Below are 14,807 nucleotides of genomic sequence, written 5' to 3'. Positions count from 1 at the left end.
CTTCTCATACACACATATGTACAGGTACAAATATCTAGACTTAGAGATAGAATTTTGACTTAAGTCTTCAAGGAAGTTGTAGATTAGATTGAGAGCTACATTTTCACTTCTAACATCTCTGTCATCCGACTTTTTAGTGAAAAGTTACAGCTCCTACAAAAAGTGACGAAATTCATTTCCTGCAAGGATTTCCTATGTTGGATCTCCATATCCAGGCCACCATTTGTAGTTCTGACACTCCCAGTGGATCCAAAGTGGTCCAAAACTTCTACTTGAGAAGCTGCTTCTAGTTCTATTTACTTTTGAAGCTGTGGTCATTCAAAGGGAAAACTATGTATGGAGTGCATTTGAATAGATAGGATCTACATGTGGATCAACAAACACAATTATATATAGAAAGGAAGTATAGATATTGAGAGACCTTTGAAGTCAAAGAGGAATTTGAAGCCAAAGCTTTCATGGGATAGATTGAAGTATACGAGAGATTTAATGATCTCTCGTCCTCCTCTTTATATACTTGAAAGTAGCAATATTCACTTTACTAAAGAACATGAATGGATTTGTGATTGCTATATCAAATGCTTTAATCTTTCAATATTTTTCCCATGTGTATCATCTATTTGAAAGTTTAATGTAAATGAATATATGTGTAAATGCATGTCTAATCCTTTCTATTTTTCTCAGCCCCTCTCCTTCTCAGCCCCTCCCCCTACCTCCCCTTTTCTTTCTTGCCCTCTTTTCTTGCTTTTCTCCTCTGTAGCCCCGTCCTTCCTTGCTCGCCCTTTCTAATTGCAATAGACATGACGGATGAATCTTTCAACTGGGTTTGAATCGGCCTTCCCACCTCGATTGGCGATGGATTTCCAATCAACTAGTCCTATCCTACTTTCATCGGTCGTGGAAATGGTTATGTTCTTAGAAGACGAGCTGCGGCAACTCAAGAGGGATGTAGAACTTGAAAGTTCTATCACTGTGATTGTGCGCATCTATGGGGCTCACCCTTCCAGAGTGCTAGCTAGAGACTGGATGCTCACGGTGCTATCCTCATACCTCACCCCTCGACTCAAAGATGTTCACTTACTAAGGCGAGGTGTCTTCCAGGTTGTCTTTGATTTATCAGGCTGCGAGCGATGTGCTCAAAGAAAATACTTATGCTTGGGACATAGAAACATTTTTTTGACCCTTTCATGCTGGGCTTTGACCCTGTAGAGACAGAGATAGGTGAAATCTGCTAGCAGAAACAGTCTCTGCAACTGTCCCTTTTTTTTTTTTGTGGAAACAGTAACCAGATGAAGTAACTGACTGGTTACTCTAACCAGACTAACTGGCTCTAGTCTGACTGGATGGTTACTGTCTGGTAAACTGACCAGACTGGTTCTGTTCTGGTCTGGTTTGGTTGGCTCCCAACTCGGCCTTAACCCGCTGTGGTCTGGTTAACCAGCTATAATCTGTTTAACTACACCTAGACTTAGCTAGTCAAACCTGGTCTGGTTTGGTTGGGCCAACTAACTGGACCTCTGACAACTAACCAAAGTTACACTAACCACGGGTTAGCCACTTGTCTGCCACATGTCAGTGCCATGTCAGCATCCAAGCTGGCTGCCACATCAGCTTCCTGTCAGCCCTCCCACATCAGCACCTACCACGTGTCAAGGCCACGTCAGTTGCATGCGCTGCCACATCATCATCGCAAGTGTGGACCTGTTGGCTGCCACATCAGCGCCATGTGTCAGATCCCTCTACCACGTGTCCTGTGCCACATCAGCCTAAGGTTCCAAACCTTGGCTGATTGATGCGCGTCGCGTGTCGCACCGCCTCAATTTGTCCGTCAGCCAGCCTTCTGGAGAGTCAAGTTTGTCCGTCGCGAGATCTTCTTCGTGAACCACACCATCCTGAGCATCCGCAAGCACTCAGTGTTGAGGTCGTCGCCAAATGAAACGCACACACAGGAGAACACGCAACCGAAAATCGCCCGCACGCTTTTGGATTGCATACGCAGTTCAGCGGGCTGCTTAGGCTATGGGATTGGCGGGCACTGTGCTCAGACGGAAGGGATCCATTAGAAATTTTTCACCACGACCAAGCCTTGGAAGTTGGGTTACCACACGGCCTTCTCCCTAAGACCACGTCAACCGTCTATCAACGAAACGCTCCATCAGCGCTCGACTCTCGTATTACCCTCCTTACTCTCCCGTCGCCAATCTTATGTACAGCCTCTAGCACTGAGCACCGATCGGAAGTTTTGCACTTGACAGAATTCTCACGTCTTCCGGTGCCTTGTCACACCTTGCTTTCATATAACGATGAATATCCAGCGATGGCATGAATCCTTCTTCTTGCACATCCTTGCCTAAGCTACTGCTTGGATCGTCAAAGGCTTGAAAAAGCCTTTAATCCTGCTCTGATACCAATGAAATCCATCTCGCTCTTCTGAGAGACGGCAATTACTGTGAACGGAACCTCCTTCGTAAAAGACAGCAAGCACACTTCTCTGTTTGCTCTCCCTCTCTCTCTCTCTCTCTCTTCCTCTCTCTCTCCCTCTACAAAGACTCTAGGGCCCAGGACAACATGTCGGGCTGGACTCCCCCGAAGGTATTTTATTACTTGAAGAGAATCTGTTACAAAAGTTCAGCGTAGGGCTGTCTAATACCCTTTTAAAACGTGAAAATCCCTTTATTACAAGAGCTTCAAGCTCATTTCAAATTGGCAACATGCCACTTGTCTAAAATCTAGATTAAGTCCTATTACATGCCACTAAGGGCCACTCTGGAGTCTTCAAAGCACTTGGTCACATGAACCGCCTCCTAGATGCTTATTAGGCTCCCGTAACGCTTAGGAAAAATAACTCTTTCCAATACCTGCAACAATTAATTAAAGCGCACCACCATGGCACCCATTAATTGTTAGTGCTTTGCATGCAAATAACACACTGTGGACTAATTCTAGTCATGGTGGGCGTCCCCACTGAATACATGTGCACACCTAAACAAATATAAAAATATATATTTATTCTCTGGTTGACCGGAGTCAACACTCTTGATTATAATTAAGGAGCTTTGACCAAGGGTCGAGGTGCCTTAATTATAGCCAAGTCTCTCCAACCGAAGTTGGCACATCTTGGTTAACCGGGGTTAACCCTCTTGGTAATAAACCAAGTCTCCCCGACCGAAGTCAGGTTTACTTGACTAGAGTCAAGTATCTTTGACCATAGTCAATCCTTTGACCGTTAAAAGAACTCTTTGACCATAATTAACACATATAAAACTCTTTAATTATGATCAAATAAATGGTCAACTGTACTTTGACTTAGGATATTTACATTGTGGTGACACTGTCGGCTATCTCTAGACTCGAGCCCGCATGCTCCACCTTGAGCGTAAGTAGACTTTCCGTCCAAAGATCTTCTCCACCTTGCTGTCTGGAACCCAGCCTAGGTGGGCTGCCAGTCAAGCTCAGTCTGCAGCTCCTTTAGGGTCACCTTCACCTCCTATGGATAGGCCCAAGGCTAGCCTGCTTGCTGCTCCTGTCTGCTGTCAGACGGCTGCTCTAGATGAGGATTTATGAGGGCACAAAGGCGCTCCTTATATAGGGCACAAGGCCCTCCAGAACCAACGGACGAGCCAACCCTAATTGGGCCGACTGGCTGGTCTGTAGCAGCCCTAACCAACCGACCAGCTGGTTGGCTGGCTGGCTGCCTATCCAGCCCTATTTAGGGCCCTTTGCCAGCCCTTTGTTCCATGCAGGGCCCAGCCCCTTTGGAGTGCTTACCCCGCCACCTGCCAGCCCTGTTTGCAGGCCATAGACCTGCCCAATATCTGCTGCAACAGTGTGACTCCATGCTGCTACTGATCCGCCTCTGCTCAGCCCCTGTCCAGACCCTGGCGCACCCTGCACACCTTCCGTACACTGCCCGGCAGCAGCCCGTACTGATCCGTACAGTGGCTGTCCCCTTTCTCTGGGCATACCTTGCCCTAGGTCTCCCTCCCCCATGCTCACCTCATTTGGGGGCTTAGAGATGGGGAGGTGACCTTTCCAACAGTGGCAGCAGCACGACGGCGATGGTACGGTGGCAGCAACAACGTTAGCCTCCACAGGTAGATAGAGAGAGAGATGCATTTTTGTCTTCAGGAGGCCTCACGGGAGAAGGATGGACTGGCGGGGTTGAGAGAGAGAGCTAGGCGGGGCTGAGAGAGATTGCCAAGGCCTACAAATGATTGAAAGGATGTATGAGACGTAGAATCAATACATGAGTTATTTGTACATTTGGCAAATGACTTGTAGCTTTAGAGTACCTACTTCTGCTTATTTTGTACATGAATATAGTAGTTGTACTTGAGGTTGGATGATATGTGTCTTTACTAGTTCTTTTAACACATCTTTAATGTGCTATATTTAATTAGAACATTCTCTCGAATCCCACGCTTAATTGAATTCAATAGTATTCAAATTTACATTAGCTAAGTGATTCTCTGTCTGCAGATCCAGATATATGATTTGCTGACGAAGACTTGTAGGCAAGAGCTCTTTGGGCATAAAGATATCGTCTTATGTCTTGACACATGCGTTTCCTCTATTCAAACAACTTTGTTGGCTTCTGGAGGAAAAGATCATGTGGTAAGTATTATAAGCTATATAATGCCTTCTATAGAATTCACGGATTTGTTAAAGGTCTTTTCAGAATCTTTCGAAACCTAGATGATAGCTTATGCTCAAGTACTGATGAGAACAGTGTGGCTTTAATTACTAAGTTATTTTTTATTTTTATAGAATTCACGGATTTGTTAAAGGTCTTTTCAGAATCTTTCGAAACCTAGATGATAGCTTATGCTCAGGTACTGATGAGAACAGTGTGGCTTTAATTACTAAGTTATTTTTTATTTTTATTGTTCTCATTTACTCTCAATTTAGTTCAGAGTCGCTTACAAACTTTCTTCTTGTCTTTGTTCTTTTACTTCTTTCATAAAAAGTTTTAATTTATAAGATTGGAGATATATTGGGTTTTAATATAAGTTTTAATTTATATTTGGGTTTGCCCAAAGAGACTCTGCGGGTCTTTAGAATCCTAGTATAGCTGCTTATGTTTGGGCACTGATGACGGCATAAGTGTTGCTTTACTTGCTAATTATGTCTACCTATGATAGACAAACTTGGAAATACTATGTAGAAAGAAAGGGCGTTCCAAGAAAGGGATTTTCATGAGCAAGAAGATTTCAACATGTTCAAAAAAGGGTTATCTTTATAGAAAAGCATTATCTTTATAGAAAAGGGTTATCTCTATATTGGGATGTGTTGGGTTTGGGGGTTCCCCATATGAGGACATGGGGGAGGATGATTAGCAGCATGGGAATAGATTAGAGGGAGGTCTAGACTAACTGGACTGGTCACAGACTAGTCTGGCTGGGTCAACTAACTGGACCTCTAACCAGTCCACTAACCAAAGTTAGGTTAGCTTAACCTCAAGTCTGCCACCTCAGCTATCTAGCTGGCATTCCAGGTCAGCTGCCACATGTCCTGCCACGTCATCCACTGAGCTGTCTGCCACGTCCACTAATCTGTCCATCTCAGCTGTCTGCCAGCATGGACTGCCATGTTATCCACATGTGTGTGCCATGTCAGCACCTGCACGTGTATGCCACTTGGCTGCCACGTCAGCTTGCACGTGTGGCTGCCACGTGCCACGTGTTTGCTGACCTGTCAAGACTACCTTTGCCATGTGTGCGCCACAGACACGTTTGCAAAAGCCACATCAGCCTAAGGTTTCCAGACCTTGGCTGCTGGTCAGCGTCGCGTGTTGCGGGAGCTTGCGTGAAGGTCCGTCTGTGTCAGGCGTGAAGGTGCGCCATTCGCCTAGATTCTGTCAAATGCAGCGCTGCTCTTGCATGGCGATCAGAGGCTGCTCCCAAACGTAGAAATTTGGGCTTGGCCAACTTCTCAAGTGAGCGTGGCATCGGTGCCTTCACTTGCTTGCCACGAAGCTTTCGTGTAGAGCCTATGGTCCCGTCAGCAAAGCTTCTCTCAGGCCTCTAGAGTCCAATACGCACAAGGTGTCCCGTCTCCTTCCTCAGCGTCAATTACAATTTTATCTCTGTGCGCATGCGCCTACGCAATGGAGCAGGCAGAGGGCGTACACACTTCTCTTGGTTGGCTCTTCGTCAATTATAGACATAGCGGGTCTGACTGATAGCTGCCAGCGCTCGAAACGCCATGTTAGCCCATTGCCCTCCACAGGCCAACGTACTCGTTCGCTTGAATGGTCACCTTCTTAAAGAAGAGGGTAAGCCAATTGCTCTGATACCAATGCAACCTCGAAGACAAAACCTCCTGCTTTTTCTTTTCCTTTACAAACACTCTCTCTTGCTCTCCTTCACTCCCTCTCTCTACAAGCACACTAGGGCCTAGGACAAACGTCGGGCTGGATCCCTCAAAGGTTTTTATTCATAAGGAGAAAGTGAGTACAAGAGTTCAGCGTGAAGCTGCTTCTCTAAAATTCCAAAACGTGAATCCATCATTACATGAGCTCTTAGGCTCTCTTTCTTGGCAACAAGCCACTTGTCAATTTCTACATTACTTTCCTAATTACATGCCACTAAGGGCAACTTTGGAGTCTTCAAAGCACTTGGTCACACGAACCGCCTCCTAGATGCTTGTTAGGCTCCATAGCGCTTGGGAAAATAACCCTTCTTAGTACTTGCAACAATTAATTAAAGCGCACCACCATGGCACCCATTAATTGTTAGTGCTTTGCATGCAAATAATACACTGTGGACTAATTCTAGTCACGATGGGCGTCCCCATTGAACACATGTGCACACATAACAAATATAAAAATATATTTATTCTTTGGTTGACCGGAGTCAACACTCTTGATCATAATTAAGGGGCTTTGACCAAGGGTCGAGGCGCCTTAATTATAGTCCGAAGTTGGCACAGCTTGGTTAACCGCAGTTAACCTTGGTATAAACCAAGTCTTCTTGATCGAAATCAGGCTTAGTTGACTGGGAAATTCTTTAATTATGATCAAATAAATGGTCAACTGTACTTTGACTTAGGATATTTACATTGTGGTGAAATCCCTCTTCTGGACTAACTATACTTGTGAACAGTAGGGAGGTGAACTAGGCTGAATCAGTCCCTTTTAAATCCTTCACCTAGCTCTTGATCTCTTCTTGTTGGGCTACACTAACTCTATATGGTGGCTTGTTCGGTGGACTACTACTTGATTCTACGTCAATGCCATGAGTAGAAGTTGCTCTGGCAAAGAGTCAGAAAAACAGTCCCCAAAATTAACAAAGGAAATCTGTCCGCTCTTTATTCAGCTTAGAGAAAATAAGCTTTGGATCATATCCTTTGCAAAAACTAAGTATGCAAAAAGATGATTTTTTATCACCGAGTAAAGAGAAGAACCAGATACAACAGGGATTGACTATCCCTTAAGTTTGACATCCAAAACTTGAGTCTTTCCTCTATGCACCAAAGTGTTCTTCCAATTGTAAGTATCCAGTATAGCATCAACCCTATGGCACCACATCCTTCCTAACAAGACATCAGAGTCCCCAAGTGCATGATATAAAACTCCACGCTATCCACAAAACTTTGTACATGCCATTGATAGGGGTAACAAGTGTACATAACCCTGGACAAGCCAAGCTTGCCTCACTCATCGGTCCCATCTCTTTTGCATGGATTACCAACTTGCCTGTTAACTTAAGAGAAAGAAAATCTGCACGAGCCCTTGCTTTATCATCCTGATCCATTCGATCATACTTCTTTTCCCTAGCTTCTTGTTGCAGCAGCCCCAGCCACTGGCCCAAGTTTCAACCCTGTTGTGTGCCCCAAACCAGGCCCATATGGACCCAAATCGTGTGAATACCTTTAGCCTTGCAAGGCCTTGGGTTGTAAGGTCCGCAAAGGTCCCCTAGAACTAGTTGTGCCTTTGGAATGTATTTATACTTGGTCCTTTAGAGTGATCCAAAGAGGGGCCAAAGGGGCAAATTGAAACGTAGGTGCCACATGGCACTTTCTAAAATCCAAAGTTCCTACATGCATGGAAATGGAAATAGCAAAATGCTTCTAGATCGACAAATCGCATCGCGTGAGCGTGAGTGTGGAGTAGTACAAGCCAGATTTGCCAGAGGGTATGATCACAACTCAGGCTGTGAAGAGCTCGTGGGCAGAGGTCACGAATCTCATACGTAGGATAGTTGTGCTTCAGCTGTCAAGGGCTCAAGGTCTAAGTTCTAACGTCTTGATTGGACCTCCAGAGAGCTTGTGGGCTAGTCGGGTTTACTTTCTTGGTTCACGGGCTGGTCGTAACAGCCGATTGAGGGATCACGAATGTGGTCGTGGGACTCACTAATGCTCACAATGTTGGATTAGAGTTGGTCACTCCCCCAGCTGTGAGCCCCAAATGAGGAGTGCATCAGGGAGGTGGACTATAGGAAAATAAAAAAGGACATGGGGCTGCCACATGGGCAGCACATGGCCTGCCATGTGGGCAGCAGACAAAGGAAGGAAGTAACAAGCAGAGCATGGAGGGCAGATCTCTGGGGGAGATTTCCAGAGGGCTGTCCACAGATGGAAAGGGCAGATCTATGCAGGGTTTCCAGCAAGCAAGAGCTGCGTGGACAGGGCAATGATATCAGCAAGGCACGGGATCTGTACAAAAGGTTGCAGACAGGTGTACGAGCAAAAAAGGGGCTGAAGGCAGGCGCATCATATTCCCAGTTAGAATTCACGGCCTCGTGACACAATATGCTCTTTGTTTCTAGTTCATGGCTTCTTTATGAGGACTCTAATGTAGAAGATTTGATCTAGTGTGGATTGACCTCATATGAAAACTACCTGCCTTGTTGCTCGCATGCTTGCGCTCTTGGCATGCTAATTGATGTGCATCTGAAGAGTTTACACATGAACCTTGGCAGTTGAACTGCTTGGTTAGGATTGGAGCTAGTTTCTCTCAACTTGTAGATTAGAAGTTCAGTTTGGAAGCCCTCTTGATCCTTGGCTTTGCCATTCTGTAACTTCTTGATGGCTTCTTTGAGGCATGTTGTGGTAAAGAGCGTGGAGGTGGTTGGGCGAAGGGTATCTTCTAAGGATTAGTCAGGAAGGTCGTAAAGTGTGTTTGTATCAGCTTTTTAAGCAGTAGGGTCCTTGACATGATATGGTGATGTTCTTTCCAAAAGCTTCCTCCAAAATTATTTGGAATTACTATCATATACAACGCTCAAGAGCTCTTTCTCATGGCGGGCAAGAAACTGTCATTTCTTTTGTTGCAGTAAACGTTGACATTTTTTTCCAATCTACTCTTGGCCAGGGAGTGCTAGCATTGCCTAAGCACTTGGCACTCATCATTATACTAACTATTTAGAGGTACAAACCTTCAGGTGGATGTATTATGAGTTGCATCTACATCCGATGTAACACTCCTTCGCTTACCCAATCAAATAAGTGAGGAAAAGATATTTGATACCTATATTTGGTTGCTGGTCTATGTAAGTTGTCTAGTCCTTGGACAAATTGTCATTCGATGAGCCATGCTTCTCATGAGGCTAAGAGTGCTATAAAGACAAGGTCAATTTCTTATGTAATTGAAGGTGCTTTGGATCTTGAAGCTCTAGCCTGGATGTGATTTTGTCCTGAACTGAATTGAGCAACAAATATGGTCAAGAGTTGTTGATATTGTGATATATTATTTCCATCTTGAGTGGTGCATTGTTGAATCAACTGGATTGTCTAAGCATTTTTTGCTTAGAAATGTTTGGTTGGGAATGAAATCGTGTACTCTGTACAAGTAGTTGTAGCTTGAATGAAGACAATATGGACTACTTCTCATTAGCCTTCTTCTTTAGTGCTAGCCTTTGTCATTTTTAAGTCTTCCCTTCTCCTGTAGAGTGTTAAATAAACTCAGCATGATGACCATTTATATAAATGGATGCTCAAATATGTCTCAGTGTGTGTATATGTATGTGTGAGAGTAGCTAGTCCTTGCTATGCATGCCTCAGTTTATAGTTTTCAACTTGTGAGTGGCTGTCATTAGATTGATATTACATGAGATGTGTAACATTTTTTGATGGGGTGGGTCCCACAAGACCCTAACTTTATAGCTCAAGCAAAAGTTTTGACTAACTCTATGGTTGGATGGCGATTCAAACATAAGATGTTCTAGGGTCTTCTTGTGTGAATATTCTTAATATACGTGGTTACTTAATTTGGCTGGGACATATACTAAAGATATGTGCCTGCGTGTCTGCGCGCATGTACACGTATGAAAGGGTGTGCATGCATTCTTATATATGTATGCATGTGCTGTACCATCAGTTTGATCTCAACCTTCAGAGACAGCTCAAGTTTTGAAGTTCTCTCTCAGTTTCAGGGCTTTGTGACCACATGCTTTGTATGGATGATATCTATCTTGCCAATTTTAACCTTTTGCTTCCTTTGTTATATCATCTAGTTTCTGCTTGTTTTTTTGTGTTTCTACATGATCCACCATAATCTGGATTTTAAGCAAGGTTGCTAGATTAACAAGAGATTCATTTTGATTAAACATGATTTGTTTGATCTATATTGGTGTGGCAGATCAGAATTTGGGACGTAGAGACTGGTTCTTGTGTAGCCATTGCTGAAGGTCATATGGCAGCCGTAGGAGCCCTTGCATTTTCCAAAAAAACCAAAAAATTCCTGGTCAGTGGAAGCAGGTATATGCAATTAATTTCTCTAACAGCATAAGAACTGTATATTTCATTCTTTCATTCCAAACTTTTACTTTTGGTACTTGAATTCAGATTCTCTTTGTTCCAGTGACCACACAATTAAAGTCTGGAATCTTGAAGGATTCCAACAAGCTTCTGTAACTGAGGGGCCTAAGAAGGTTTCTTCTCAGTCAACGGTTGCTGCTCATGACAAAGACATCAACTCCATAGCTGTGGCACCAAATGATAGTCTCGCTTGTAGTGGCTCCCAGGTACACATGCCTGTTTCGACTAGCTTCAGCTTTTACTGTTTTTAATATTTATTATCTTTGTGGGTTAAATGTTGTTAAATGGGCCAAATTACAGGACCGAACTGCTCGTGTTTGGAAACTTCCTGAGCTAGTCCCACTTGTGACACTACGTGGCCACAAAAGGGGCATCTGGTGTGTTCAATTTTCTCCTGTTGATCAATGCATCATGACAGCTTCGGGTGACAAAACAATTCGTTTATGGGCTCTTCCTGATGGGTCTTGTCTTAAGACATTTGAAGGCCACACCTCTAGTGTTCTGAGGGCATCATTTCTATCTCGGGGAACCCAGATTATCTCTTCAGGTCAGCAGGACTTCTTGGAAGATGGAAATTTCGGCAATCTACCAAATTCATTAATAATCTTATTATGAATGTTTGCAGGGGCTGATGGTCTGTTAAAACTGTGGACCATAAAGACAAATGATTGTGTGAACACATTTGATCGTCATGAAGACAAGGTATCATCTTCACTTCCGGTTTTCTAATTTCGGAAAACTAAGAGGCTCAGCTGCAACATATGCTTCTGTCAGGCCATGCAAGGGAAGCAAATGAAAGGGCTGCTAAATATTTTAACCTTTATCAGATTCAAATTCCCAAAAAGGTTAATTGGTGCCTTGGGAGTTATTTTTACTTGTAGATTCCGTTTGAATGAGAGTGCACTCTATGTTGTCTACATAAGTCTGCTGCTGCATGAGGACATTAAAGCTCATCCTATACCTCATGAGCACAGCCAAGGTCTATTCCTTGTGCGCTCTATACATTCAGGGCATCGATGCCAGTTGCTTTGTTAATAGCATACATGGATATGAAGCGCATGGGAGGTGATAATAACTAATTTGTTCTACACCTTCGTATCTCTGCCGATCTTTGGCTGTTTTGCCTTGAGCCCCTCTCCTCCCCACTTTTTGCTCTGCTAGTCGCCTCTGCTCTGCTCACCAGCCTCCCCCCTCCTTTTGTCCTTGCTGCTCTGGTGCTGGCTGCAGGCCCCTCAACTCGCGGCTTCATGGTGCTACCTTTACCCTGTTAGATTGTGTGGCAAATTTCTGGCAGTTAGAGCTTGTCTAGAGTAGATGAGCATACGGCTTGCTGTGAATCCTATTGAACAGAACGATGGCAGTCACTGCCATCCGATTAGCTTAGTAGATCAGGCCATCTGTCGGGCCTTGTGTAGTCAGTCAACCAGTGGTAATTGTTTCTATCTCGGACATTCATGTATTTCTTGGGTGAGTAAGAAACAATCAACGGTTGCTACCTCATGTTGTGAAGCTGAGTACAGGGAAGCTGTCACAAGCACAGTGAATGTGTTTTGTTGAGACATTTGTTGGTAGATCTACATGGCTCATTGAAGGAGCCTACTCCGATTCTACAGTTGGAGTGCCATTGCCATGGCACGGAATCGTGTTTTCATGCACGTACGAAATGCATAGAGATGCATTATCATATGTCAGGGAGTTACCTCATTCAAAGTTGGAGGCTTTCTGCAAGCTTTAAACTTATAGTTTTCCCTTTATAAGGTTTTTCCCCCTAACCTTAGCTAGAACTTGAGTTTGTGGTTGAGCTAGTCACCACATATATGTTGACCATCCATCCTAGGGTTTTGTCCACCCTAGTGTTCTCTTTTTGTTGTTACTGCAATCTCGTTTCAGCTTCCTTCATCTTCTTGAACTCTTACTCCATTCCCAACAGATAGAGAGGCACTCTCACGTGGTGAGAGACTCTTGGCTTTTGAGGGATTCTTAGAGGTGAGAGTGCATGTTATTTGGGTGCTTGGTTGGATGCAGAGCAACCAGTGGGTGTGGTCCTAGAGAGTGTTCATCATAGCTTTTGGATTGGACTCTGCCAAACTCGCTCTTGGGAGTAGTGTTGGTGTTCAACTGGGTATTGCTAGTGACACAGCCTTGCACATCCAATCTAGCTGGTGTTTCCACCTAGAGTGTAGTCTAGATTTGTTATGTTTTGTGTATGGTGGTTATGTTTGTAATTTGGCATCCACCAATTTTAAATGGTTATCATCTATCTGTTACTTAGATTACAATAGAGTTACTGCTCCAGTTCTCGTTTTGTATTACTAATGCCTTATTGGAGTTTTTCTGGTGCTGCAGATATGGGCTCTGGATGTGAACAGTAAGAATGAGATGCTGGCTACCGGTGGCAGTGATTCAATTGTACACTTATGGGAGGATTGTACCCAAGCTGACGAGGAGGAAGCTCTGAAACAAGAGGTGAGATGAACATGTAGGACAGTTTTGTCTGCCCTACATTCGATTTCTGCAATATATGACTTACTCGCTCTGTGCAGGAGGAAGAGATCTTGAAAGATCAAGATTTGGCAAATGCCCTGGCTGATGCTGATTTTGCACAGGCCATACAGCTTGCTTTTGAGTTGAGACGGCCTTTCAAACTTCTCAGTGTCTTCACTCAATTGTTCAGGTGTGATCACATATTGTTGTATTTAAATTCAGCCAATGGGTGATGTAAAGTGAATATTTGTTGAGCTGGAGTGACATCTTACAGGCAAGAAAACATAGAACTGCAAATTCAAACCATTCTGAAAGGGCTGGATAAGGAGCACCTTCGGTTGCTTTTGGAATACATTCGTGAATGGAACGCAAAGCCTAAATTTTGCCATATCGCACAGCGTGCTCTCCTGGAACTTTTCCAGGTTTTCCCTCCAGCAGAATTTATTGAGGTGAGATCAACTACAATCTGTAACTTTGGCTAATAAGTTGTCATTCAGTAGTACAGTGAACATGCTGTATGAGCCAGGAAGACCAAGAGTTGCATGTTATTACTGCAGATACCAGGTATTCGAGAGTTGATTGAAGGTATTCTACCATACACTGAAAGGCATTTCAGCAGAATTGATAGACTGTTAAGAAGTACCTTCCTGAGTTCTGAATCCTCTTGATATCAATGAATCCAATGGCAATATTGTCCACCTTCATGAGCAAGAGGATCGAAATGTTTGCAGTGTAAGCCCGTCAGCTGATCCTGATGTAAGCTTATCGATAGATAGTATCAAGGATTCTCAGAAGCAAAATGCGCACTCGACTTCATTTAAAAAGAGGCCAATCACATTGACTGCTACTAAAGAAAATGGTGTATCACAAACACCTGACATTGTTGAGGCTTTTTCAGGCCCTACAGGTCGTGGCAAAAAGAAAAAGAGGAAAAAAACAGTACTCAAATCTGGAAGTAAAGAAGCCAACAGGGTGGCAAAGAATAAAGGATCGCGCTGACACGGTACCATAGTGCTTCGTGATATTTCACAAACTGCTTCTTGTAATGCAGGGCTTTAAGCGTGATCAATAGAGCAATTTTGTTGATAGTTTAATGCTGTGTGTATTGTGTGACAGAAAGGTATTTGTCTTTTGCAAATCTGGTGCAGTTAGTCATATGTTTTCCATTCTTGCATTGGAATTATCACATCCAGTACCCATCTATAATCTGGTTTCACGTTCTTGATCTACAGATCTAAACACACTTCAATATTTGCGATCAATGCAGAAAATAACATGTGGGTGTGAAACTAATTGTGCCTGCCTCTGCTTTGGGAGGATGAATTGTTGCAAGAAATTTAAAATTTGTTGAAATATCAGTCAAAAGGTAAGGAAGTCTGCAGCGACCCTCAAAGCAGGTAAGCAGATGTATACAGATGTGAAGATGCACTTGTAGCTTGGGTGACTAGACTGTGGACCCCACTTTTTGAGTAGCCTTCTCCTTCAATGCTAGGCTTTCTCACATTGAGTCCGCTAAACTCAGTATGAAGACCATTGTATATGGATGCTCATGTGGTCGATTTGTG

General features: G+C 43.7%; 1 protein-coding gene across 1 annotated transcript; it reads left to right on the top strand.

The window, feature by feature from the left end:
• The first annotated feature begins 855 nt into the window (after window positions 1–855).
• On the top strand, window positions 856–13,910 carry LOC147893634 (protein TORMOZ EMBRYO DEFECTIVE-like). Its single transcript, XM_087386330.1, has 10 exons — window positions 856–1,101; window positions 4,480–4,614; window positions 10,580–10,698; window positions 10,802–10,964; window positions 11,059–11,305; window positions 11,384–11,460; window positions 13,105–13,224; window positions 13,302–13,432; window positions 13,517–13,691; window positions 13,800–13,910. Exons 1-10 carry the CDS (start codon window positions 856–858, stop codon window positions 13,908–13,910), a joined length of 1,524 nt encoding a protein of 507 aa, XP_087242456.1.
• The last annotated feature ends 897 nt before the right edge of the window (window positions 13,911–14,807 follow it).

This window comes from Dipteris shenzhenensis, chromosome 15 (genome assembly GCF_047967505.1).
Source record: "Dipteris shenzhenensis isolate YYH24624 ecotype China chromosome 15, Dip_SZ_1.0, whole genome shotgun sequence".
Taxonomy (NCBI): Eukaryota; Viridiplantae; Streptophyta; class Polypodiopsida; order Gleicheniales; family Dipteridaceae; genus Dipteris; species Dipteris shenzhenensis.
This window is presented reverse-complemented; position numbering and strand designations above follow the sequence as displayed.

Bases quoted from the DNA above. Each gene is read 5' to 3' on its own strand.
- LOC147893634 (XM_087386330.1), top strand. From the start codon at position 856: ATGGATTTCCAATCAACTAGTCCTATCCTACTTTCATCGGTCGTGGAA. The intron at 4,615-10,579 runs GTAAGTATTATA...TTGGTGTGGCAG, and splicing joins CTGGAGGAAAAGATCATGTG to ATCAGAATTTGGGACGTAGA. The intron at 13,692-13,799 runs GTGAGATCAACT...TTATTACTGCAG, and splicing joins CTCCAGCAGAATTTATTGAG to ATACCAGGTATTCGAGAGTT.